At 43.6% G+C, this 26464-nt stretch overlaps 1 protein-coding gene and 1 pseudogene across 1 annotated transcript in view; one reads left to right on the forward strand and one right to left on the reverse strand.

Moving 5' to 3' along the window:
* rheb (Ras homolog, mTORC1 binding) overlaps nt 1–26464 on the forward strand; it is a 105602-nt gene that overhangs the window by 74643 nt on the left and 4495 nt on the right. The window contains exons 4-7 of the mRNA XM_070881660.1: nt 8664–8746; nt 15055–15111; nt 15221–15268; nt 17255–17336. Of these exons, the coding sequence (XP_070737761.1) occupies nt 8664–8746; nt 15055–15111; nt 15221–15268; nt 17255–17336 (270 nt within the window). The remainder of the gene's footprint in view (nt 1–8663; nt 8747–15054; nt 15112–15220; nt 15269–17254; nt 17337–26464) is intronic.
* On the reverse strand, nt 2802–2910 carry LOC139264931 (5S ribosomal RNA; annotated as a pseudogene).

A 26464-nucleotide genomic window follows, 5' to 3' on the forward strand; every position in this document is an offset into this window, starting at 1 on the left:
ATCTTCCTTGCTGAAGACCGATGCCAAGGACTCATTTAGTACCTCAGCCATACCCTCTGCCTCCATGTGTCGGGTCTCCTTTTTGGTCCCCAATTGGCCCCACCCTTCCTCTTGCTACCCGTTTACTATTTATATGCCTATAGAAGATTTTTGGATTACCTTTTATGTTAGCTGCCATTCTGTTCTCATACCCTCTCTTTGATCTTTTCTTTTTCACTTCCCCTCTGAACTTTCTATAATTCAGCCTGGTTCTCACTTGTATTCTCAACCTGACATCGGTCATACGCACCCTTTTTCTGCTTCATCTTACTCTCTATCTCTTTCGTCATCCAGGGAGCTCTGACTTTAGTTGCCCTACCTTTCCTCCCCTGTGGAAATGTACATAGACTGTACCCGAACTATTTCCTCTTTAAAGGCAACCCATTGTTCCACCACAGTTTTGTCTGCCAATCTTTGATTCCAATTTACCTGGGCCAGATCCATTCTCATCCCACTGAAACTTGCTTTCCTCCAATTATTTTAACTCTCGGTTGCACCTTGTCCTTGTCCATATAAAGGGGCTGCAGGAGGGGTCAAAACTAAAAATCATGGTTTAAAAACTAGTATTAAAACATTCTACCTAAACGCACGCAGCATTCGAAATAAAGTAAATGAGTTGACGGCACAAATCATTACAAATGGGTATGATTTGGTGGCCATTACAGAAACGTGGTTGCAGGGGGACCAAGACTGGGAATTAAACATACAGGGTATCTGACAATTCGGAAAGATAGACAAGAAGGGAAAGGAGGTGGTGTAGCTCTGTTAATAAAGGATGATATCAGGGCAGTTGTGACAGACGATATTGGCTCTAATGAACAAAATGTTGAATCATTGTGGGTGGAGATTAGAGATAGTAAGGGGAAAAAGTCACTGGTGGGCGTAGTTTATAGGCCCCCAAATAATAACTTCATGGTGGGGCGGGCAATAATCGGGAATAATGGAGGCATGTGAAAAAGGAACGGCAGTAATCATGGGGGATTTTAACCTACATATCGATGGGTCAAATCAAATCGCACGGGGTAGCCTGGAGGAGGAATTCATATAATGCATATGTTACATAACCTACAAGGGAGCAAGCTATCTTAGATCTGGTCCTGTGTAATGAGACAGGAATAATAAATGATCTCCTCGTAAAAGATCCTCTCGGAATGAGTGATCACAGTATGGTTGAATTTGTAATACAGATTGAGGGTGAGGAAGTAGTGTCTCAAACGAGCGTGCTATGCTTAAACAAAGGGACTACAGTGGGATGAGGGCAGAGTTGGCTAAAGTAGACGGGAAACACAGACTAAACGGTGGCACAATTGAGGAACAGTGGAGGACTTTTAAGGAGCTCTTTCATAGTGCTCAACAAAAATATATTCCAGTGAAAAAGAAGGGCGGTAAGAGAAGGGATAACCAGCCATGGATAACAAAGGAAATAAGGGAGAGTATCAAATTAAAAACCAATGCGTATAAGGTGGCCAAGGTTAGTGGGAAAATAGAAGATTGGGAAAGTTTTAAACAGCAAAGAATGACTAAGAAAGCAATAAAGAAAGAAAGATAGATTACGAAAGTAAACTTGCGCAAAACATAAAAACAGATAGTAAAAGCTTTTACCGATATATAAACCGGAAAAGAGTGACTAAAGTAAATGTTGGTCCCTTAGAAGATGAGAAGGGGGATTTAATAATGGGAAATGTGGAAATGACTGAGACCTTAAACAATTATTTTGCCTCGGTCTTCACAATGGAAGACACAAAAACCATGCCAAAAATTGCTGGTCACGGGAATGTGGGAAGGGAGGACCTTGAGATAATCACTATCACTAGGGGGGTAGTGCTGGATAGGCTCATGGGACTCGAGGTAGACCAGTCTCCTGGTCCGGATGAAATGCATCCCAGGGTATTGAAAGAAATGGCGGAAGTTATAGCAGATGCATAACGTTATAATCTACCAAAATTCTCTGGACTCTGGGGAGGTACCAGCGGATTAAAAAGCAGCTAATGTAACGTCTCTGTTTTTAAAAAAAAAAGGGGGCAGACAAAAGGCAAGTAACTATAGGCTGGTTAGTTTAACATCTGTAGTGGGGGAAATGCTTGAAGCTATCATTAAGGAAGAAATAGCGGGACATCTAGATAGGAATAGTGCAATCAAGCAGACGCAACATGGATTCATGAAGGGGAAATCATGTTTAACTAATTTACTGGAATTCTTTGAGGATATAACGAGCATGGTGGATAGAGGTGTACCGATGGATGTGATGTATTTAGATTTCCAAAAGGCATTCGATAAGGTGTCACACAAAAGGTTACTGCAGAAGATAGAGGTACGTGGAGTCAGAGGAAATGTATTAGCATGGATAGAGAATTGGCTGGCTAACAAAAAGCAGAGAGTCGGGATAAATGGGTCCTTTTCGGGTTGAAATCGGTGGTTAGTGGTGTGCCACAGGGATCGGTGCTGGGACCACAACTGTTTACAATATACATAGATGACCTAGAAGAGGGGACAGAGTGTAGTGTAACAAAATTTGCAGATGACACAAAGATTAGTGGGAAAGCGGGTTGTGTAGAGGACACAGAGGCTGCAAAGAGATTTAGATAGGTTAAGCGAATGAGCTAAGGTTTGGCAGATGGAATACAATGTCGGAAAATGTGAGGTCATCCACCTTCGGGGCAGGGGAAAAACCAGTAAAAGGGAATATTATTTGAATGGGGAGAAATTACAACATGCTGCGGTGCAGAGGAACCTGGGGGTCCTTGTGCATGAAACTCTTTTTGGACCTACTGCACCTGGTATTCCCAGGCGGTCTCCCATCCAAGTACTAACCAGGCCTGACTCTGCTTAGCTGATGAGATCGGGCGTTTTCAGACTAGTGTGGCCGTAGGCAAATCCCAAAAAGTTAGTTTGCAGGTGCAGCAGGTAATTAGGAAGGCGAATGGAATGTTGGCTTTCATTGCGAGAGGGATGGTGTACAAAAGCAGGGAGGTCCTGCTGCAACTGTATAGGGTATTGGTGAGGCCGCACCTGGAGTACTGCGTGCAGTTTTGGTCACCTTACTTAAGGAAGGATATACTAGCTTTGGAGGGGGTACAGAGACGATTCACTCGGCTGATTCCGGAGATGAGAGGGTTACCTTATGATGATAGATTGAGTTGACTGGGTCTTTACTCGGAGTTCAGAAGGATGAGGGGTGATCTTATAGAAACATTTAAAATCATGAAAGGGATAGACAAGATAGAGGCAGAGAGATTGTTTCCACTGGTCGGGGAGACTAGAACTAGGGGGCACAGCCTCAAAATACGGGTGAGCCAATTTAAAACCGAGTTGAGAAGGAATTTCTTCCCCCAGAGGGTTGTGAATCTGTGGAATTCTCTGCCCAAGGAAGCAGTTGAGGCTAACTCATTGAATGTATTCAAATCACAGATAGATAGATTTTTAACCAATAAGGGAATTAAGGGTTATCGGGAGCGGTCGGGTAAGTGGAGCTAAGTCCATGGCCAGATCAGCCATGATCTTGTTGAACGGCGGAGCAGGCTCAAGGGGCTAGATGGCCTACTCCTGTTCCGAATTCTTATATTCTTATGTTATAGCTAATCTAAACCTTAGGATACTATGATCACTGTTCCCTAAATGTTCACCTACTGACACTTGCTTCACATGACTTGCCTCATTCCTCAGAGCTAAATCCAGCAATGCCTCCTTCCTCATTGCGCCGGAAACTTACTGATCAAGAAAGTTCTCCTGAACACAACAGAAATTCTTCTCCCCTTCTGCCCTTTACACCATTATCCCAGTCTATATTAGGATAATTGAAATCCGCCATTATCACTACTCTAGTTCTTGCATCTCTCTGTAATTTCTCTGCAAATTTGCTCCTCCATATTTTTCCCACTAGTTGGTGGCCCATAAGAATGCATCTATTAGTGTAATTGCACCTCTATTATTTCTTAACTCTAGCCATAATAGGTTCTGTCCTTGACCCCTCCTGGACATGCTCTCACTCTCGCTCTCCAGCACTAGCATTCTCGTTGACCAATACTGCCACACCATCCCCTCCCGGGAATATTTAATATTCAACTCTGCTCTTCTTTGCGGCAGGTCTCTGTTATTGCCATGACATCATGTGGCTATGATTAACGCCATAACAAGAACTTAAATAGGAGCAGGAGTAGGCCATCAACTCCTAAGAGAGAAAACAGGGAATTTTCGACCGGTTAGCCTGACATCAGTAGTGGGGAAAATGTTGGAATCAATTATTAAAGATTTAATAGCAGCGCATTTGGAAAGCAGTGACAGGATCGGTCCAAGTCAGCATGGATTTATGAAAGGGAAATCATGCTTGACATTCTTCTAGAATTTTTTGAGGATGTAACTAGTAGAGTGGACAAGGGAGAACCAGTGGATGTGGTGTATTTGGACGTTCAAAAGGCTTTTGACAAGGTCCCACACGAGATTAGTGTGCAAAATTAAAGCACATGGTATTGGGGGTAATGTATTGACGTGGATAGAGAACTGGTTGGCAGACAGGAAGCAGAGAGCTTTTCAGAATGGCAGGCAGTAACTAGTGGGGTGCCGCAGGACTCAGCGCTGGGACCCCAGCTATCTACAATATACATCAATGATTTAGATGAAGGAATTGAGAGTAATATCTCCAAGTTTGCAGATGACACTAAGCTGGGTGGCAGAGAGAGCTGAGAGGAAGATGCTAAGAAGCTGCAGGGTGACTTGGACATGTTAGGTGAGTGGGCAAATGCATGGCAGATGCAGTATAATGTGGATAAATGTGAGGTAATCCACTTTGGGGGCAGGGAGGTGTTGCTACAGTTGTACAGGGCATTGGTGAGGCCACACCTGGAGTATTGTGTACAGTTTTGGTCTCCTAGCCTGAGGAAGGACATTCTTGCTATTGAGGGAGTGCAGCGAAGGTTCACCAGACTGATTCCCGGGATGGCGGGACTGACCTATCAAGAAAGACTGGATCAACTGGGCTTGTATTCACTGGAGTTCAGAAGAATGAGAGGGGACCTCATAGAAACATTTAAAATTCTGACGGGGTTAGACAGGTTAGATGCAGGAAGAATGTTCCCAATGTTGGGGAAGTCCAGAACCAGAGGTCACAGTCTAAGGATAAGGGGTAAGCCATTTAGGACCGAGGGGCGGAGGAACTTCTTCACCCAGAGAGTGGTGAACCTGTGGAATTCTCTACCACAGAAAGTTGTTGAGGCCAATTCACTAAATATATTCAAAAAGGAGTTAGATGAGGTCCTTACTACTCGGGGGATCAAGGGGTATGGCGAGAAAGCAGGAATGGGGTACTGAAGTTGAATGTTCAGCCATGAACTCATTGAATGGTGGTGCAGGCTAGAAGGGCCGAATGGCCTACTCCTGCACCTATTTTCTATGTTTCTATGTTTCTAAAGCAAGAAGGCAGAATATTATCTGAATGGTGGCAGATTAGGAAAAGGGGAGGTGCAATGAGACCTGGGTGTCATGGTACATCAATCATTGAAAGTTGGCATGCAGGCACAGCAGGCGGTGAAGAAGGCAAATAGCACGTTGGCCTACATAGCTAGGGGATTTGAGTATAGGAGCAGGGAGGTCTTACTGCAGTTGTACAGGACCTTGGTGAGGCCTCACCTGGAATATTGTTCAGTTTTGGTCTCCTAATCTGAGGAAGGACATTGTTGCTATTGAGGGAGTGCAGCAAAGGTTCACCAGACTGATTCCTGGGATGGCAGGACTGGCATATGAGGAGAGACTGGATCTACTGGGCCTGTATTCACTGGAGTTTAGAAGGATGAGAGGGGATCTCATAGAAACACAAAATTCTGACGGGATTGGACAGGTTAGATGCAGGAATAATGTTCCCGATGTTGGGGAAGTCCAGAACCAGGGGACATCGTCTAAGGATAAGGGGTAAGCCATTTAGAACTGAGATGAGAAGAAACTTCTTCACTCAGAGTTGGTAACCTGTGGCATTCTCTACCGCAGAGAGTTGTTGATGCCAGTTCGTTCGATATATTCAACAGGGGAGTTAGATATGGCCCTTACGGCTAAAGGGATCAAGGGGTATGGAGAGAAAGCAGGAAAGGGGTACTGAGGTAATCAGCCATGATATTGAATGGCGCTGCAGGCTCGAAGGACTGAATGGCCTACTCCTGCACCTATTTTCTATGTTTCCACTTTTCCACTCTATCCCCATATCCCTTGATTCCTTCGGTGCCCAAAAATCTATCGATCTCAGTCTTGAATGTACCCATCGACAGAGTATCCACAGCCCTCTGGGGTAGAGAATTCTAAAGATTCTCAACCCTCAGTGAAGAAATATCTCCTCGCCTCAGCCCTAAATGGCCTTATCCCGAGATTATGATCCCTAGTTCTAGACTCTCCCGCCAGAGGAAACAGTCTCTCGGCATCTACCCTGTCCAGTCCTCTGAAATGTATAAAATTCTTCCATGAGGTCACCTCATTCTTTTCTAAACAGAGAATCTCGGCCCACTCTACTCAATATTGCATCCAATATCTCCTCCCAAAAACTTTGCACTCTAGCCCACGATTCCATCTTGGGACTGAACTCAAGTATGCAGTTTGACCCTCACCAGAGTTGAGCTGAAAATCCCATGTATCATCTGTCACCAAGACACTTACTTGAAAAGCACTATACTTGTTTTACTTCCACCTCTGCAATATCAATATTAATCTCTAACTCCTCCTTCTCCTCCCCCCCCCCCCCCCCCCCCCCAAATACATACCTGTCTCACCTGTGGGCATGGCCTCCTTGCCAATCTCCATTCTGTATGAACTCTATCTTCCGAGAGGGATGGAGTACAAAAGCAGGGAGGTCCTTCTGCAACTGTATAGGGTATTGGTAAGGCCGCACCTGGAGTACTGCGTGCAGTTTTGGTCACCTTACTTAAGGAAGGATATACTGGCTTTGGAGGGGGTACAGAGACGATTCACTGGGCTGATTCCGGAGATGAGAGGGTTACCTTATGATGATAGATTGAGTAGACTGGGTCCTTACTCGTTGGAGTTCAGAAAGATGAGGGGTGATCTTATAGAAACATTTAAAATAATGAAAGGGATAGACAGGATAGAGGCAGAGAGATTGTTTCCACTGGTAGGGGAGACTAGAAGTAGGGGGCACAGCCTCAGAATACGGGGGAGCCAATTTAAAACAGAGTTGAGAAGGAATTTCTTCTCCCAGAGGGTTGTGAATCTGTGGAATTCTCTGCCCAAGGAAGCATAGAGGCTTCCTTGGGCAGAGAATTCCACAGATAGATAGATTTTTAACCAATAAGGGAATTAAGGGTTACGGGGAGCGGGCCGGTAAGTGGAACTGAGTCCACGGCCAGATCAGCCATGATCTTATTGAATGGCGGAGCAGGCTTGAGGGGCTAGATGGCCTACTCCTGTTCCTAATTCTTATGTTCTTATGTGGACAAGAAAGCATAAGAACATCTTAACCAGCAATGAATCACGTTCCACTGTTAACCCTGTTTTTGCAAACCTCTATCGGCTTCTCAATCTAGTTTTCAAATCTCTCCATGTCGTCTCCTCACTGTTATTTCTTCAACTACTTTGCACATGCCTACCACCCTTTTGATGTCATCTCCTTACAACCCTCACCTTGCCCATTTCCCCATTACTCCAGAGACTTGAGCACAAAAATTTAGTACCGAGGGAGTTCTGCACTGTCGGAGGTGCTATCTTTCTGATGAAATGTTAAACGAGGCCTCGTCCGCTCAGGTGGACGTAAAAGATCCTATGATACTATTTTGAAGAAGAGCAGAGGAGTTCTCCCCGGTGTCCTTGCCAGTATTTATCCCTCAATCAACATCACTAAAAAAAGATTGGTCATTAACACATTGCTGTTCATGGGAGCTTGCTGTGTGCAAATTGACTGGCGCGTTTCCTACATTACAACAGTCACTCCACTCCAAACAGTACTTCATTGGCTGTAAAGCACTTTGGGTGTCTGGTGTGAGAGGTGCTGTAGATAAATGCAAGTCCTTTTTTTTTTTAAAGCATCTCAAAACTCTCCATCTTCAACCATGCCTTTAGTCACCTCCTCTAACTCTTCTACTGTGTGGCATCAATTTCTGCCTTTGTTGTGTCCTTGCTTGAATAGTATTTACTATATTTAATATTCTAAATAAACACCAGATGTTATTTTAAGACCAGATTAATGGGTCAAAGGATTTCTTCTGACCGTCTGTTCAATAAGTACAAGGAGTACATTGTCAATTTTGATTTGATTTAATAATTCAAGTAGCGAGTACTTTGGCCTTCAAGGTGTTCCATGGTGGGTTTAGTATTGGCTCTTAGAATTTCCCACCTCCATTTTATTTAGTACGATAGTGTGACTTATCTGTGTGTAAAGGCTGAACAAATGAGGAATCATCCTAACATTTCTCTTGCAGCAGTGATACAATACTCCGACATAAACATGTTTGTAGTTAGTGAGATGTACTTTGCGGTACTTTTAAATGGATTAAACACTCTAAAGGATATGCTTCCAGATCAAAATTGCAAGTCATGATCTAAACCTTGCCTAGGACTCTGTTCAACTGTCAGTAATATAGTACAGTGAGGACTCATTCGCTTGACATCCTGACATTTGTCTTTTTAATCATTAGGATGAGTACTCTATTTTCCCTCAAACGTATTCCATAGACATTAATGGATACATTCTGGTGTATTCCGTTACATCTAACAAAAGGTAAGGATTTCTATTAATCACTTAGTAAGGTAGCTGCATTGTGATAGCATGTTGCTGTTTTACAAGGCATCAAGGAACCACTTTGCAAGCCACATTATGATAGTTCCCTAGAAGTGGTGGTATTACTTGGGAGTGTACATTATTCAGCAAATGATAACCTGCTAATGATGAAAAAAAAAATGCTTTTTTTAACACAAGTAAAAAGTTGGTATTTTTCAAAAATGCTGAACGTTGTGTATGGTATGTTGTAATAGTCGCTTTAATTTTTTATAGCATAGAATTAAAGGATGCATCTTGTAGAATAACTTTTGCAAGAAGCTAAAATTGATGAATTCGCCAAAGCTGCTATGGCTTCATGAAACGGCCTTTTTTCGTGTGTGTGTGTAAATTATCCGGTATATATTATACATTATCGGTTCCTACCCTTGTCTACAAAAACTGATCACTATTCTAGGATCATTCTGGATTGAAAAAATAATCCCCGGTTACTATTCTCTACTTCTAACCATCTCCTTAAACCCCTCTCCCCTGCCTCCACCACACTCTCCTCCAACAAGTGTGAGGAGTCCCTGGACTTCCATGTCTCAAAGATTGAGACCATCCAATCAGTTGCTTCTGCGAATTCCCTTCCTTCACCTAGCCCACAGGCTAAACTTCATCTGAGGCTCCCACCTGCCCTAGCCCTAAACTCACATCTTTCTCTAGTTTCTCTTTGATCTCCCCTCTTGATCTCGCCAAGCTCATCTTGTCCATGAGACCCAATTCCAGCTCACTTGACCCTATTCCCACTAAACTGCTGACCACCCAACTTCATTTTTTGGCTCCCATGTTTGCCAACATTGTTAACGGTTCTCTCTCCTCCGGTACTGTTACCCGCTCCTTTAAATCTACTGTCATCACCTTTTCCTCAAAAATCCAACCCTTGACTGCACTTTGCTAGCTATATTGCCCCCATCTCCAACCTCCCTTTCTTGTCCAAAGTACTTGAACGTGTTGTTGCCTCCCCAATCCGTGACCATCTTTCCATGCATTCAACGTTTGAATCCCTTCAATCTGGTTTTCGCCCCTGCCATAGTATGGAAACGGCTCTCATCAGTCACAAATGACATCCTCTGAGTGTGACAAAAGTAAACTATCCCTCCTCGTCCTTCTGGACCTGTCTGCAGCCTTTGACACAGTTGACCATTCCATCCTCCTCCAACACTTCATCTAGCTCGGTGGGAATGCACTCGCCTGGTTCCATTCTTATCTATGTAATCGCACCCAGAAAATATCCTGCAATGACTCTCTTCCCACTCCTGCATTGTTACCTCTGGTGTCCCCCAAGGATTTATCCTTGGCCCCCTCTTATTTCTCATCTGTATGCTGCCCCTTGGCGCTATCCAAAAGCGGAGTCATTTTTCACATGTACGCTGACGAGAACCAGCTCTTACCTCTCCACCACTTGTCTCGACCCCTGCTTGGTATCTAAAGTGTCAGATTACTTGTCCGACACTGGAGGAGCAGAAATTTTCTCCAATAACCACTGACTCCATCCCTCTCGCTAGCATCAATCTAAGGGTGAACAAGACTGTTTGCAACCTAGGTGTCACATTGACCCTGAAATGAGTTTCCAGCCTCATATCTGCGGCATTGCTAAAACTGCCTTTTTCCACCTCCATAACATTGCCCACCTCCGCCCTGCCTCAGCTCTTCTGCTGCTGAAACCCTCATTCATTCCTTTGTTACTTCTAGACTTGACTACTCCAACTTCCTCTTGGCTGGCCTCCCACATTCTACCCTACGTAAACTAGAGGGGATCCAAAACTCAGCAATCCATGTCCTAACTCGCACCAAATCACCATCACTCCTGTGCTTTCTGACGACATTGGCTCCCAGTTAAACAACGTCTCGATTTCAAACTTCTCATCCTTGTTACAAATCACTCCATGGCCTTGCTCCTCCCTATCTCTAATCTTTTTCAGCCTCACAATCCCACAAGATGTCTGCTCCTCAAATTCTGCCCTCTTGAACATCCCTCATTATAACGGTCAACCATCGGTGGCCATGTCTTCAGCTGTTTGGGCCCTAAGCTCTGGAACTCACTCCCTAAGCCTCTCCGCCTCTCTACCTCTCTTTCCTCCTTTAAGATGCTCCTTAAAACCTACTTCTTTGACCAATCGGCCGTAATTTTTTTCTTTCGTGGCTCGGTGTCAAATTTATCTGTTTAGTCTTGTATTATCTGCTGTGAAGCGCTTTGGAACGTTTTACTACGTTAAAGGTGCTATATAAATAAAAGTTATTAAATCATATATAATATATAAAGTTTTCTCTTCAGTCAAGGATGGTATGTCGTGGAGAAAACTGGTAACTTCTATCTAGATAGCACCTTTTTAATGTAAGAAATTGCCTGTGACATTTCAGAATAAGCATATTGAAAATGAATGCTGAGCCAGGAAAGGAAATATCAGGTCAGGGCTATGAGGAGAGAGCAGAACAGTGGGACTAGTTTAGGATTTCTCGAGCAAAGCCAAAACATTCATGATTGGCTAAAAAACCTCCCATCATTCCAGTGGGGATCAGAGAGAGGTTTTTGGGAAGGATTTTAAAAGGAGACCACCGGGGTGGCGAGGTCTTTGCAGGGAATTTCAGAGAGAATGATCCAGGCAGCTAATGCCTCACCACTGATGGAGCAATGGGAGAGGTGAAGCAACGAGGTCGGCATTTGAGGATCAGCATGCTGGGCGGGGTAGAGGGCTGGAGGAGATTGCAGAAATGGGTTGGAGCAAGGCTCTGGAGAGGTTTCATAAACAGATGTGGATATTAAGTTTAAAGCATTAGAGGAGGGAGAACCGATGTAGGTCAGCGAGAATGGGTGATACGTAAGCTTGTCCGACTGCAAGCCAGGCTGCTTGCAGCAGAATTTTAGACTAGTTGGAATTTATAGCGAGTAATCATAGAATATGAAGCATGGACCAGAAATCCTCAAACTTGTTACAAAATATACATGAAATTTCAGGACAAAATTTTAATTCTCCTATAAATTTGAAGCTTTTTTAATCAAAGCAATTTTCAGTCATGTACTGACTTAATAAAAAAAAATCAATTTCCAAAGTGCTTTATTGTAAGTGGGAGTAGCATTCATTATCATTAGAATGCAACTCATTGTGAGATTTCCAAATATCCATCTGAATTCTTCATTTTAGAATGCCCACATGGCATTTTACCAAAGAATAGAGGCAACTTGTTGTGGTGTTTCAGAGCTTTTAGCAATCAAATTAAGTTGTTAGAAGATTGCTATTGCCCTTGTTTGTTAAAATTATAGTTTATATTTTCTGGTAGCATTCCATTATTGTGATTTACCAGCCTTCCAAGTTTATAGATATTATAAACCAGTTTTTCAAGCCTGTCCATATGACTCGAACCTTTACATTGTTCTAATAAATCTACAATAGACAATATTTTAGTTTAGACAATACTTTCCAATATCTAGTTATATTTGAATGTTAATTATTAATTAATTGCTAAATGGGCATCTTTGGGCTTGTAGCTTCGAAATAAAATCTTTCTGCCATCATAGAATCATAGAAACCTACAGCACGGAAGGAGGCCATTTTGGCCCATCGTGTCCGCGCCAGCCGACCAAGAGCTATCCAGCCTAATCTCACTTTCCAGCTCTTGGTCCGTAGCCCTGTAGGTTCCAACACTTCAGGTGCACATCCAAGTATTTTTAAAATGTGGTGAGGCTTTCTGCCTCTACCACCCTTTCAGGCAGTGAGTTCCAGACCCCCACCACCCTCTGGGTGAAGAAATTTCCCCTCGTGTATCTCAACCTCCTCCCAGTTACTTTAAATCTATGCCCCCTGGTTGTTAACCCCTCTGCCAAGGGAAATGGGTCCTTCCTCTCCACTATCCAGGCCCCTCATAATTTTATACACCTCAATCAGGTCTCCCCTCAGTCTCCTCTGTTCCAAAGAAAACAGACCCAACATCTCTAATTCCTCATAGCCAAAATTCTCCAGTCCAGGCAACATTCTTATAAATCTCCTCTGCACCCTTTCCAGTACAATTACATATTTCCTGTAATGTGGTGACCAGAACTGCACGCAATACTCCAGCTGCGGCCTAACCAGTGTTTTATACAGTTCAAGCATAACCTCCTTGCTCTTGTATTTCATGCCTCACCTAATAAAAGCAAGTATTCCATATGCCTCCTTAACTACCTTATCTACCTGGTCTACCTTCAGGGATCTGTGGACCTGCACTCCCAGGTCCCTTTGTTCCTCTGAACTGTTCAGTGTCGCACCATTTAATGTGTATTCCCTTGCCTTGTTCGACCTCCCCAAATGCATTACCTCACACTTAGCCGGATTGAATTCTATTTGCCACTGTTCTGCCCACCTGACCAGTACATTGATATCTTCCTTTCGTCTGCAACTTTCTTCTTCAATATCAATCACAGAGCCTATTTTAGTGTCATCTGCAAACTACTAAATCATACCCCTGACATTCAAATCCAAGTCATTGATATCTACAACAAAAAGCAAGGGACCCAGCACTGAGCCCTGCAGAACCCCACTGGATACAGCCTTCCAGTCACAAAAACACCCATCCACCATTACCCTTTGCTTCCTGCCTCCGAGCCAATTTTGGATCCAACTTGCCACTTTGCCCTGGATCTCATGAGCTTTTACTTTCGAGACCAGTCTGCCATGTGGGACTTTATCAGAAGCTTTGCTAAAATCCATATACACTACATCATACGCACTGCCCTCATCGACCCTCCTGAAAAATTCAATCAAGTTAGTCAGACACGACCTTCCCGTGACACATCCATGTTGACTGTCCTTGATTAATCCATATCTTTCCAAATGAAGATTTATCCTGTCCCTCAGGATTTTTTACAATAATGTTCCCACCCACGAGGTTAGGCTGACAGGTCTGTAATTACTGGGGTCTATCCTTTTCTCCCTTTTTAAACTAAGGTACAACATTAGCAGTCCTCCAGTACACATGTAGCCAGAGCGGACTGTTAAATGATGGTCAGAGCTGCTACTATTTCCTCTCTTGCTTCTCAACAGCCTGAGTTGCATTTCATCCGGGCCTGGAGATTTATCCACTTTCAAAGCCGCTAAGCCCCTTAATACTTCCTTTCACTGTTTATCTCGTCTACTATGTCACACTCCTCCTCCCTCATTGCAAAGTCTGCATCACCCCTCTCTTTTGTGAAAACAGACGCAAAGTATTCATTAAGAATCATGCCCACGTCTTCTGCCTCCACACACACATTTTCTTTATGGTCTCTTAACAGGCCCCACTCTTCATCTGTTAGAATTTTGCACTTTTATAATTGTGTGCAGTTTAGCTGCTAGTTTTAATATAAAATGAACAGGACTATGGGAGCTTAGATGCTATGGAAGCTGACCAGTGAGTGAAAGAGAAGAGTTAATGTAGAATGTTTTCGATCCTGAAAGGGGAAGAAGCTACCCAACGAAATTAAAACACATTATCCGCATACACCATTCTTGTTGCTTTCAGGCATGTATGGTATATACTGTAAAATTGTCATCTCACTGGAATGAATCTGTCACATGCCAGCACAACCCAAATAATGTTGAGTAGTTAAATCGTAATACTGACTTTCGAAAGATTACAAATATTGGCTCGTCACACATTTGGCAAAAGATTTGTTTCATATAGTTACACTCTAGGATTAGTCTCAAAACCAGTATGGTTTTTTTTAAATCACAACTAATTGTGCGTTTTAATGTAACTGTCAGTTAAAATCTTAAAGGAAGGAAATAGTACTTTAAAAATAAATATATATGTATTTATTGACCCCTGCTGATTCTGTGCTTTCCTGGCGTTTGACCTCTCTAAATCAGCTCAATCCCCCCCCTCCCCCATAATAACCAGGAACCTTCCATCACCACCTCAATAATGTTACCAGTGTGAGAGACTGGTAACATTACTGTTAGCAGTAATGTTGAGACCCAATGTGGCGTGCCTCTATTAGAGGTAACACAAATTTTGTATTAAAACATCAAGTTTTGAATTTTTTTTTTTAAGATGGTGAAATTACTTAGAACGATAAATGCTCTTTTTTTTCCTCAAGTGCAATCTCCCCAGTATTTTCCCACCAAGTGGAGTCTCTTTCTCAACCCCTCCTCCCCTTTCCCCTTCCCGGTTACATAATCTGTCTTCAGAATAAGCTGCTGTTAAAAGACAACTGGTTGTGATGTCTGATGGGATGATGGGTACCCACACTTGGCTCTCAGTTGAATAGTACTGCATTGAAATATAATCATTCTTTTTTTACATATTGGCAGTTTTGAGGTGATCAAAGTTATTCATGAAAAATTGTTGGATATGGTGGGAAAAGTGCAGTAAGTATTAAAAAAAAATCAGTTGGCAATTTTGAAAATCAGTGTTCTCTTCCCAGTTGTATTTTAGCTTCGATTTAGTCTAAAACTGTTCTTTAACTTTTCTTTGCAGAGTTCCCATTATGTTGGTTGGAAATAAAAAAGATCTTCATATGGAAAGGTAGGTAGCTTTTACATGGGCATTTTGGGAAGTGTCAGCATATGGAATGTTGCTCTGAAAACCGCACCGTCCAAATCGTACTTTCATTTGGCCGTCTGATTCTAAAGTGTGTCTGAAAACCACCCCCCAAAATGATCAGTCTGCTTGTCTTGTGTTTTTTTTTAAAGAATTAAGGCACCCCAAAACTGGCCACTACGAGAAGAACAAGACCAACGCAAAGCAGATGGTTTTTCCAACTATCAGCCAGCCTGTCCTGGTAGTAATGCATCATTGCAACCAGAACACACACCTCTGCAGTGCATATTCTCCTACACTTTTTTTGTTAATACCAATAGCATTGATCTAAATAGTTCATGATTAAATAAAAATAAAAAATTCGTATCATTGTTATGAACTGGAAGGAACTGGTTACAGACGTCGTGCACTGCATTCCCCCATCTCTGCTGCCCCTCCTTGTCGAGAAATGACCGAGATTCAGTTAAACAGTTTGTTCTCTTTCATAAGAACATAAGAAATAGAAACAGGAGTAGGCCATACAGCCCCTCGAGCCTGATCCGCCATTCAATAAGATCATGGCTGATCTGATCATGGACTCAGCTCCACTTCCCTGCCCGCTCCCCATAACTCCTTATTGCTCAAGAAACTGTCTATTTCTGTCTTAAATTTATTCAATGTCCCAGCTTCCACAGCTCTGAGGCAGCGAATTCCACAGGTTTACAACCCTCAGATTAAATTTATCCTCGTCTCTGTTTTAAATGGGTGGCCCCTTATTCTAAGATCGTGCCCTCTAGTTCAAGACTCTCCCATCAGTGGAAACATCCTCTCTGCATCCACCTTGTGGTGCATGCTACGAGAATAGAAACATAGAAATTTACAGCGCAGAAGGAGGCCATTTCGGCCCATCATGTCCGATCCGGCCAACAAAGAGCCGCATGGCCCTTCGTCAGCAGCCCTCAAGGTTGCATACAAACCCATGAACAATAACGGAAAGGCAAAGAGCACTCAGCCCAACCAGTCCACCACACACCACTGCAACACCCCTTATACTAAAAACATCCACACTCCACCCCAACTGGAGCCATGTGATCTCCTGGGAGAGGCAAAACCCAGATAATAATTCTGTTGCATGTGGATTTTATAAAATTAAATTTAGCCCTTAATTTACTGGTATGGCAGCCGTTTTTATACAGTGACTCAACTAAAAATTGTGGAATTTTAAATGCAGTTAATTTGATCTTAACTTCAAAAATCTATCTACAGTATCTTCCATTGTGATGAATTGTGCCAGTTTTACAGTTTTAAAAATTAAAATCCATTAGAATTTTTGTTTTGCCCAAGTTGATCATAAGTGAGCTTCAGTCTAAATGTGGGCACATTTAATCTTTTCTCGTGTATCAATACATCCAGGCTAAGCCTTTCAGTTGCAATATGCACTTTTGGAAAGCAAGGGTGGCATTTCCAAAAATAATGGGGCAATAACACTAGATCCTTTGAAAAGTAACTACAAGTGTTAGTATTCAGGAGGAGTGCGAACAAATGCACCAAACACCCACTTGAACAGGTAGACAGGACTTCATTTTACCATCGTGTGCATAGGGCGGTTCTACTAAATTTGTTGCTGTTTTTCTCTGGCGAAGTTTTGAGGAATTATTCTGTTAGACATTGGAGTAATTATTGACTGGAGCTTTGAAGAACACTGCCAGCACAACAGAAAATCATAGAATAATTGTGCGTATTTAATGTTTCTTTAGGATCAGCCCTTTTCATGTGTAAAGAATTTGCTCTGCAGCAATTTTTAAAATTAAACTTTGATGTTGTCCAAGCCAGCGCATTTGTTTGTCAGCTGCATATAGTCCTTCGATTCATACACATGCTGTTGAGAAACGTTTTGTGGTCATTTTTCCAACTTGCTCTTGTGATTTAGTCTTGCTAAATATTTCCACTCTGATCCAAGTGGCAGTTACAAATAGTGAATTTTATTTTTAGGGTGATCAGTTACGAAGAAGGGAAGAGCTTAGCAGATTCCTGGAGTGCTGCTTTCATGGAATCCTCTGCTAAAGAAAATCAGGTAAGGACAGTAAAATTATGGAGCAGTACTTGAAGGGGTTGAGGCAGTATTGGTATTTAGACCACGCGGTGTCTCTCTGCTCGTGTTAAGATCTCAGAATCTGTTACAGCTGTGCCTTTCAAAAACTTGGGCCATCTCAAAGTGCTTCATAACCAATGAAGTATTTTCGAAGTGCAGTCATTGTTGTAATGAAGGGAAATCTGACAGCCAATTTGTGCACAGCAAGTTCCCACAAACAATGAGAAGTGAAGATGATTTGTTTTTTTTAGATGGTGATTGATCGATAAATGTTGCCCAAGGCACCCCAGGAAACTCCCCCCACCCCACCCCCGCTGTTCTTCGAAAAGTGCCGTGGGATGTTTTGTGTCCAGCTGAACAAGCAGTTGCAGTCTCGGTTTTATCATCATGTCTGAAACATGGCTGCTCTGACACTGCAGCACTCCCTCAGTACTGCACTGAAATGTCATCCTTGGTTATGTGCTGAAGTCGCGAGTGGGGCTTGAAGCCAAGACTATCTTGACTGAGGCACGAATACTACTACTGAGGCAAGCCTGCCACTTGACATCCAAATGTCTTTGCCGAACACCAATAGCAAAACTTCACGTGCTGCGTTTACTGCTGGAACTCTGGGGTAAGTCGCTGGGAGAATCTTCTCCCAGTGTGGGGTCTTTCTCAACAGCAGCAAAGATCAGAGAGTTAGGCGGAGAGATTGGAGTCATTGGGCACAGACCTCCGTACCTGATTCATTTCCTGCAGCACATCTGTAAATTAGCCGATTGATGCCCTTAATTTCTCAATCATTCTGTACTCTCAGCAGCTTTCAAGGTCAACTTCACAAGGCAGCTGTCCTTGTTATAGTTGTCAACACCTGTTGTTAGTACATTAAATATTTTTTAAAGGATTTTCATATCCTCAGGATGTACCAAAGCGCTTCACAGCCAATTAATTGCTTTTTTGAAGTTTGTCTCTGCTGTTTTGTAGGCAAACAGTGACCTTTATCTCAGTATTGCGGTTTATTACCTACATTTCCGATGGTCAGCTTCCTTCCTTGCATCCACTCTGTTGCCAAGCCAACTTTTTCTCCACCTCCATGTCATTGCCTGCTTTAACATAACCTAAGAAATAGGAGCAGGAGTAGGCCATGTGGCCCCTCGAGCCTGCTCTATGATCAATGCCATCATTGCTGATCATCTACCTCAACTCCATTTCCCTTGATTCCCCTAGAGTCCAAGGGGGAGAAATTCCCCAGCGCCCCAATTGGAGGCGGTAACTGACGCGGGGCAAGATTTCTTGTGCCCGGCGCGGAAGTCCCGCCCCAGCCGCGAAATTGCGGATCATCGCCCCTCAGAGGAAGTGGAGCGCAATCTTGTGTGTTCCACTTCCTCTTGAGCAACGTTGGTCAGCGCTACGTGGCTGAATGTCCCTCCCCTTCGGTTAAATGGGAGAGCCACTGCGCATGCTGCCCGGCCTCTGACCTCCACTGGGCCACCAGGGTGGCGTGGTGCCGAGGCCACAGCCCGGCACCCAAACTGAGTTCCGAGCTGCAAAATGGCAGCCCGAACCACGCAAGGGAGGCGGAAGTCGGGCCGACCGGTGAGTCAACCACAGAGGCAAGATGGCGGTTCCCGACTACCCCTTTAACTTCCGCCCCACGAGTGGAGGTCGGCCCGTTTTGCGTGGCTGGCACTGATGCCACTCGCGGCAGCCTTGCTGGGCACAGGGCAACATCCGCCGCGCGGCGGAAATGGTCGGCATGTGGCGCTAATGGGCGATGACATTGCTGGTTGCACAGTGGGGCATGACTGTGCCTCCACTAACTTCCGCGCAATTTCATGGGAGCCGGTAGCCTTCAATATCAGTCTAAAGGTGCGTATACTCTATCATATGTTTTCAGTTGAATATGCTCCCTTAGTAGACTTTCTACTTTCGAATACATGTCTGCAAATAGAACCCTGGGTAAGGAAGGACCTGTCAAAATGGTTTCACTGCTGACCTAAACATCGCTCTCTAAAACACAGGTTTGACGTTTGCCAAGGTGACCTTTGGTCACGAATTAAACAAATCACAATGTCATAGGGTTGTAAGAGTACAAGGGTTGTAAGAGTACAAGGTTTGATGACTGCACTGTTGCATAGTTCTCTGAAGGTTTCAGACAACTGCTCTTTTTAAATGTCACGTCCTGTCAGTATAAACTCAGTGTTGGAAAGTAGAACATTGGCCATCATTTTATTGTGTGAAGTTCATTACCTGACATTGCAAAAGTTTTTCCATGTTGCAGTGATAGCATTTCTCTGCTATATTTTGCAGTGCTAGTTTATAATCCTGTAAAAATTCAAAAATAAGTAATAGCTAATACTCTAAGGACATGCAAAGTACAAACTATCTATAAGGCAGTCTCTATGTCTGGAGGCTTCAATTCAGCTAGTCATTCCTGGAAGGTTGTAACTTATATTAATGTTGACAGACAAAACCTAATCATTGAGTAGTAACCGATTTAATGTGTTGAGCAGACCAGGAAAGATAAGGTAGTCATTATATGGAGTACTTGTGTTTACTGTCAGCAGGCTCCAGGGAATTATACTGGTCTTTTTCTTAACTGCAGAAGGTTTCACTTGCATTTTTCTTTGTCACCATTTTGGAGATGGGAGCAATTTTACCCAAATTGACAGCTAAAAATGTCTCTAGTTTCTTTTTGTTCAAATCAAAATGTAAACCATAACGTTTCAGTAATAAATCTAACTTGGTGTCAAGAGTAACTGTGGCTGATAATACACTAAAATAGTGTTTATAACGAAAAAATGTTCCAAAAACTGTTTTTATGCCATCTCTCCCCCGTGACCGCCACTCCTGCACAGCCGAGGAAGGATCGTGCACTGTGGTCATGGTGAGTGTGTGGCAATTGTAACTTTGATTGGGGCAAATTCAATAATTTGGTAAAGGCGGAAACCTGATTGGAGAGATTAAAACATGGAGTTACAAGAAATATGGGCACAGTTTGGGAGGTGACAACACGATCAAGGACTGCGGTGTGGAAAGAAAGATTGGACATTTGACAATTGTTTGCAAGGACAGCAGGTTCAAGAGTGGTTTCTTTTGAAGAGGGGGGGTGGTGACTGGTTTTGAAAGGAGGGGCGGGGGAGCGGTGGGTGTGACTGTACCCGAGGGGAGAGAACAGTTTACAATTAGCATGAGGGCCACAAAGGGAGGTTGTGTGGTCAGCAGTTTAGTAAGAAGGAAGTCGCGAGCAGGAGGTAGATCTCGTGGATGAGATGAGTTTGGAGAGGGCATGAGGGAAACTGGAGAAAAACACTGGTTCAGAGCGAGGGCGGGAAGAACATTCCCAAGCCCTGAGGTCTATTAGGTGGTGGTGATCGGCTCTTTTTCCCTGTCTGACATAAATTTGCATATGCAAAATCTGATGCATGACCGAAAGGTCTCAAACGTAGAGAGATTACATAAGAACATAAGAAATAGGAGCAGGAAACATAAAAACATAGAAAATAGGTGCAGGAGTAGGCCATTCGGCCCTTCGAGCCTGCACCGCCATTCAATGAGTTCATGGCTGAACATACAACTTCAGTACCCCATTCCTGCTTTCTCGCCATACCCCTTGATCCCCCTAGTAGTAAGGAATTATCTAACTCCTTTTTGAATATATTTAGTGAATTGGCCTCAACAACTTTCTGTGGTAGAGAATTCCACAGGTTCACCACTCTCTGGGTGAAGAGGTTTCTCCTCATCTCGGTTCTAAATGGCATACCCCTTATCCTTAGACTGTGACCCCTGGTTCTGGATTTCCCCAACATTGAGAACATTCTTCCTGCATCTAACCTGTCTAAACCCGTCAGAATTTTAAACGTTTCTATGAGATCCCCCCTCATTCTTCTGAACTCCAGTGAATACAAGCCCAGTTGATCCAGTCTTTCTTGATAGGTCAGTCCCGCCATCCTGGAAATCAGTCTGTTGAACCTTCGCTGCACTCCCTCAATAGCAAGAATGTCCTTCCTCAAGTTAGGAGACCAAAACTGTACACACTACTCCAGGTGTGGCCTCACCAAGGCCCTGTACAACTGTAGTAACACCTCCCTGCCCCTGTACTCAAATCCCCTCGCAATGAAGGCCAACATGCCATTTGCTTTCTTAATGGCCTGTTGTACCTGCATGCCAATCTTCAATGACTGATGTACCATGACACCCAGGTCTCGTTGCACCTCCCCTTTTCCTAATCTGTCACCATTCAGATAATAGTCTGTCTCTCTGTTTTTACCACCAAAGTGGATAACCTCACATTTATCCACATTGTACTTCATCTGCCATGCATTTGCCCATTCACCTAACCTATCCAGGTCGCTCTGCAGCCTCATAGCATCCTCCTCGCAGTTCACACTGCCACCCAACTTAGTGTCATCCACAAATTTGGAGATACTACATTTAATCCCCTCGTCTAAATCATTAATGTACAATGTAAACAGCTGGGGCCCCAGCACAGAACCTTGCGGTACCCCACTAGTCACTGCCTGCCATTCTGAAAAGTACCCATTTACTCCTACTCTTTGCTTCCTGTCTGCCAACCAGTTCTCAATCCACATCAGCACACTACCCCCAATCCCATGTGCTTTAACTTTGGACATTAATCTCTCGTATGGAACCTTGTCGAAAGCCTTCTGAAAATCCAAATACACCACATCAACTGGTTCTCCCTTGTCCACTCTACTGGAAATATCCTCTCAAAATTCCAGAAGATTTGTCAAGCATGATTTCCCTTTCACAAATCCATGCTGACTTGGACCTATCATGTCACCTCTTTCCAAATGCACTGCTATGACATCCTTAATAATTGATTCCATCATTTTACACACTACCGATGTCAATCTGACCGGTCTATGATTCCCTGTTTTCTCTCTCCCTCCCTTTTTAAAAAGTGGGGTTACATTGACTACCCTCCACTCCATAGGAACTGATCCAGAGTCTATGGAATGTTGGAAAATGGCTGTCAATGCATCCGCTATTTCCAAGGCCACCTTAAGTACTCTGAGATGCAGACCATCAGGCCCTGGGGATTTATCGGCCTTCAATCCCATCAATTTCCCCTACACAATTTCCCGACTAATAAGGATTTCCCCTCAGTTCTTCCTTCTTACTTGACCCTCTGACCCCTTTTATATCCGGAAGGTTGTTTGTGTCCTCCTTAGTGAATACAGAACCAAAGTACTTGTTCAATTGGTTTGCCATTTCTTTGTTCCCAGTTATGACTTCCCTGATTCTGACTGCAGGGGACCTACATTTGTCTTTACTAACCTTTTTCTCTTTACATATCTATAGAAGCTTTTGCAGTCCGTTTTAATGTTTCCTGCAAGCTTCCTCTCGTACTTTATTTTCCCTGCCCTAATCAAACCCTTTGTCCTCCTCTGCTGAGTTCTAAATTTCTCCCAGTCCCCGGGTTCGCTGCTATTTCTGGCCAATTTATTGCCACTTCCTTGGTTTTAATACTATCCCTGATTTTCCTTGATAGCCACGGCTGAGCCACCTTCCCTTTTTTATTTTTACGCCAAATAGGGATGTACAATTGTTGTAGTTCATCCATGCGGTCTCTAAATGTCTGCCATTGCCCATCCACAGTCAACCCCTTAAGTATCATTCGCCAATCTATCCTAGCCAATTCACGCCTCATACCTTCAAAGTTACCCTTCTTTAAGTTCTGGACCATGGTCTCTGAATTAACTGTTTCATTCTCCATCCTAATGTAGAATTCCACCATATTATGGTCACTCTTCCCTTAGGGGCCTCGCACAACGAGATTGCTAATTAATCCCCTCTCATTACACAACACCCAGTCGAAGATGGCCTCCCCCGCTAGTTGGTTCCTCGACATATTGGTCTAGAAAACCATCCCTTATGCACTCCAGGAAATCCTCCTCCACCGAATTGCTTCCAGTTTGGTTAGCTCAATCTATCTGCATATTAAAGTCACCCATGATAACTGCTGCACCTTTATTGCATGCACCCCTAATTTCCTGTTTGATGCCCTCTCCAACATCACTACTACTGTTTTGAGGTCTGTGCACAACTCCCACTAACGTCTTTTGCCCTTTGGTGTTCTGCAGCTCTACCCATATAGATTCCACATCATCCAAGCTAATGTCCTTCCGAACTATTCAATTAATCTCCTCTTGAACCCACCTCCTTTTCCTTTTATTCTATCCTTCCTGAATGTTGAACACCCTTGGATGTTGAGTTCCCAGCCCTGATCATCCTGGAGCCACGTCTCTGTAATCCCAATCACATCATATCTGTTAACATCTATTTGCACAGTTAATTCATCCACCTTATTATGGATACACCTTGCATTAAGACAAAAAGCCTTCAGGCTTGTTTTTTTAACACCCTTTGTCCTTTTAGAATTATGATGTAGTGTGGCCCTTTTTGTTTCTTGCCTTTGTTTACTCGGCCTTCCACTATTGCTTTTTACCTTTCTACCATCTGTTTCTGACTCCATATTACTTCGCCCTGTCTCTCTGCATAGGTTCCCATCCCCCTGCCATATTAGTTTAAACACTCCCGAACTGCATTAGCAAATGTTAACCCTAAGACATCAGTTCTAGTCCTGCCCAAGTGCAGACCGTCCCTTTTGTACAGGTCCCACTTCCCCCAGAACTGGTTCCAATATCCCAAGAATTTGAATCCCGCCCTCTTGCACCACTAACGAACCTGCTCCTTCTACTCTGATTAGCACGTGGCACTGGCAGAAATCCAGAGATTACTATCTTTGAGGTCATACTTTTTAATTTAACTCCTAGCTCCCTAAATTCATCTTGTAGGACCTCTTCCCACTTCTTGCCTATATCGTTGGTACCTACATATATCACGACAACTGGCTGTTCACCCTCCCTCTCCAGAATGCTCTGCAGCCGCTCCGAGACATCCTTGACCCTTGCACCAGGGAGGCAACATACCATCCTGGAGTCTCGGTTGCGGCCGCAGAAACTCCTATCTATTCCCCTTACAATAGAGTCCCTATCACTATAGCTCTCCCATTCTTTTTCCCGCCCTTCTGTGCAGCAGAGCCACCCATGGTGCCATGAACCTGGCTGCTGGTGCCTTCCCCTGGTAAGTCATCTCCCCCAACAGTATCCAAAATGGTATATCTGTTTTGGAGGGAAATGACCACAGGGTACTCCTGCACTACCTTCCTGCTCTTGTCTTGTCTCTTGGTCACCCATTCATCATCTGTCCAAACCCTTATCTGCGGTGTGAACAACTCACTAAATGTGCTATCCACAACATTCTCAGCATCGCGCATGCTCCAGATTGAGTCCATCAGCAGCTCCAGTGCCGTCATGCGGTCTTATATACATCAGGAGGTGCATTACCACAGTAGTCCACTAGGTGAGGCTCTATTACACATATATTATGCTCTTGTGGGTATAACATATGAGCTAGATATCACCAAAAGCAAATGACAGGCATGAGTTGTTATTGACCTGCCTCAGGTGTTACTAGACTTTTTTTCTTGCATATTTACAAGAGATGCCTGGCATTAGTCTATGTGGCTTTCCTAAGCTACTCAGATCTAGTGTTTCATTAATCTAGCACAAGGAAGAAAATAGTGCTCGCTTCCAGTACCTGCGCACTCTCTGCCACCACTAGCTTGTGCTCTGGCACTTCAGCAAACCATTGACGGAGCTAGGAGGTAAAGGTGAATGTGCAGATGCAGAGAGGAAGCTGTCTCATCTGCTATGCCTCAGGTACTGGGCTCCATAGGTGGAGGATCCAGATAATGTACGAGTGCAGTTCCTGTAGTGTATCTCATGTGATTGAAGCCCACTGTCATTGCTGCTCCAAGTCAATCTCTCTACTTGTCAAGTAGGCCATTTGGCCCCTTGAGCTTGCTCTGCCATTCAATAAGATCATGGCAGATCTGACCATGGACTTCACTGCCCGCTCCCCATAACCCCTTATCCCTTTATCATTTTAGAAACTGTCTATTACCTGCAGTTGTATGTTTTTCTTTTGTTTGTGTTATTTCTGCCGAGCTCCTTCTGACTCCTACAAGTGTAAAATACGCCTGATTGCTCTTCTGAGAAATGTCAATTTAAATTTACACTAACTATATAGAAGGTTCTCTCCAGCTATAATAAATCTATTCGGGGGATCAAGGGGTATGGTGAGAAAGCAGGAAGGGGGTACTGAAGTTGCATGTTCAGCCATGAACTCATTGAATGGCGGTGCAGGCTAGAAGGGCTGAATGGCCTACTCCTGTTTCTATGAAACCGAGAGCGGAAGAAAACAAAATGGGGAAATGATTCTTCTGGACTGTGGCTTCAGTAGAAGAAGCTGTTTAATTCAGCAGGACAGCTGGTTATCTGTTATTCAAGACAGTAACCAAAATCCATCATTCCACCAGTGTATACAGAAGCCTGAGGTGGTGGAGCCACCCTGCTAACAAGTGTTCCCAGACAACTGTTCAATGTCTTGAGTTTGTACCTCTATACTGAACTTTTAATTGTACCATCTGTATCTTCGGTCCCCACTGTCACATTCTGCCATTTGGGGTCACATCTGTTACCATCGCCAAATTTTTAAACATTCCAATTCTTAATTTCCATTGTCACTGCCAAATGTTGTCCTTGGGACAAAAAGGTTAGATCACCATTGTGGAGCAGGTAAGCAGCATGATTGTAAAATGGGGCAGGTGAATGAGGTAGCATTGCGTGAGAGGAAAGGACATTTTTTTTTTTCCACAAAGAAACTTGAATTTTTTTCACTTTTTTTGGTCTGGCACGGTTTCAGTGAATATCACACTTCCAGTAAGATCTCATTTCCTCTCTCTAGCTCTTCATACTGTCACATGACCTTCATCAGCCGCCTGCTTTTCTATTGATTTTAATATCTTGCAAATTTCCGTGCTTGGTCTCCAAGCTCGTTAATGCTCGTCTTTTGAAACCTCGGTCTGTCTCTAGGCTCTGTGGTGCTGTGGGCACCAGCACATGACCTGTTTACAGCTTTCCGGTAAAAAGGTTTATTTAAGTCGGGGATACCCTCCCTTTCATCCCCTCCCCCCATCTCCCTACTGTTCCCACCACTGCTGGAAATCCCTGGACTGCTCCTGACACACTCCCCAGTGCTGG

The sequence above is a fragment of the Pristiophorus japonicus genome, chromosome 5 (assembly GCF_044704955.1).
Source record: "Pristiophorus japonicus isolate sPriJap1 chromosome 5, sPriJap1.hap1, whole genome shotgun sequence".
Lineage (NCBI taxonomy): Eukaryota > Metazoa > Chordata > Chondrichthyes > Pristiophoridae > Pristiophorus > Pristiophorus japonicus.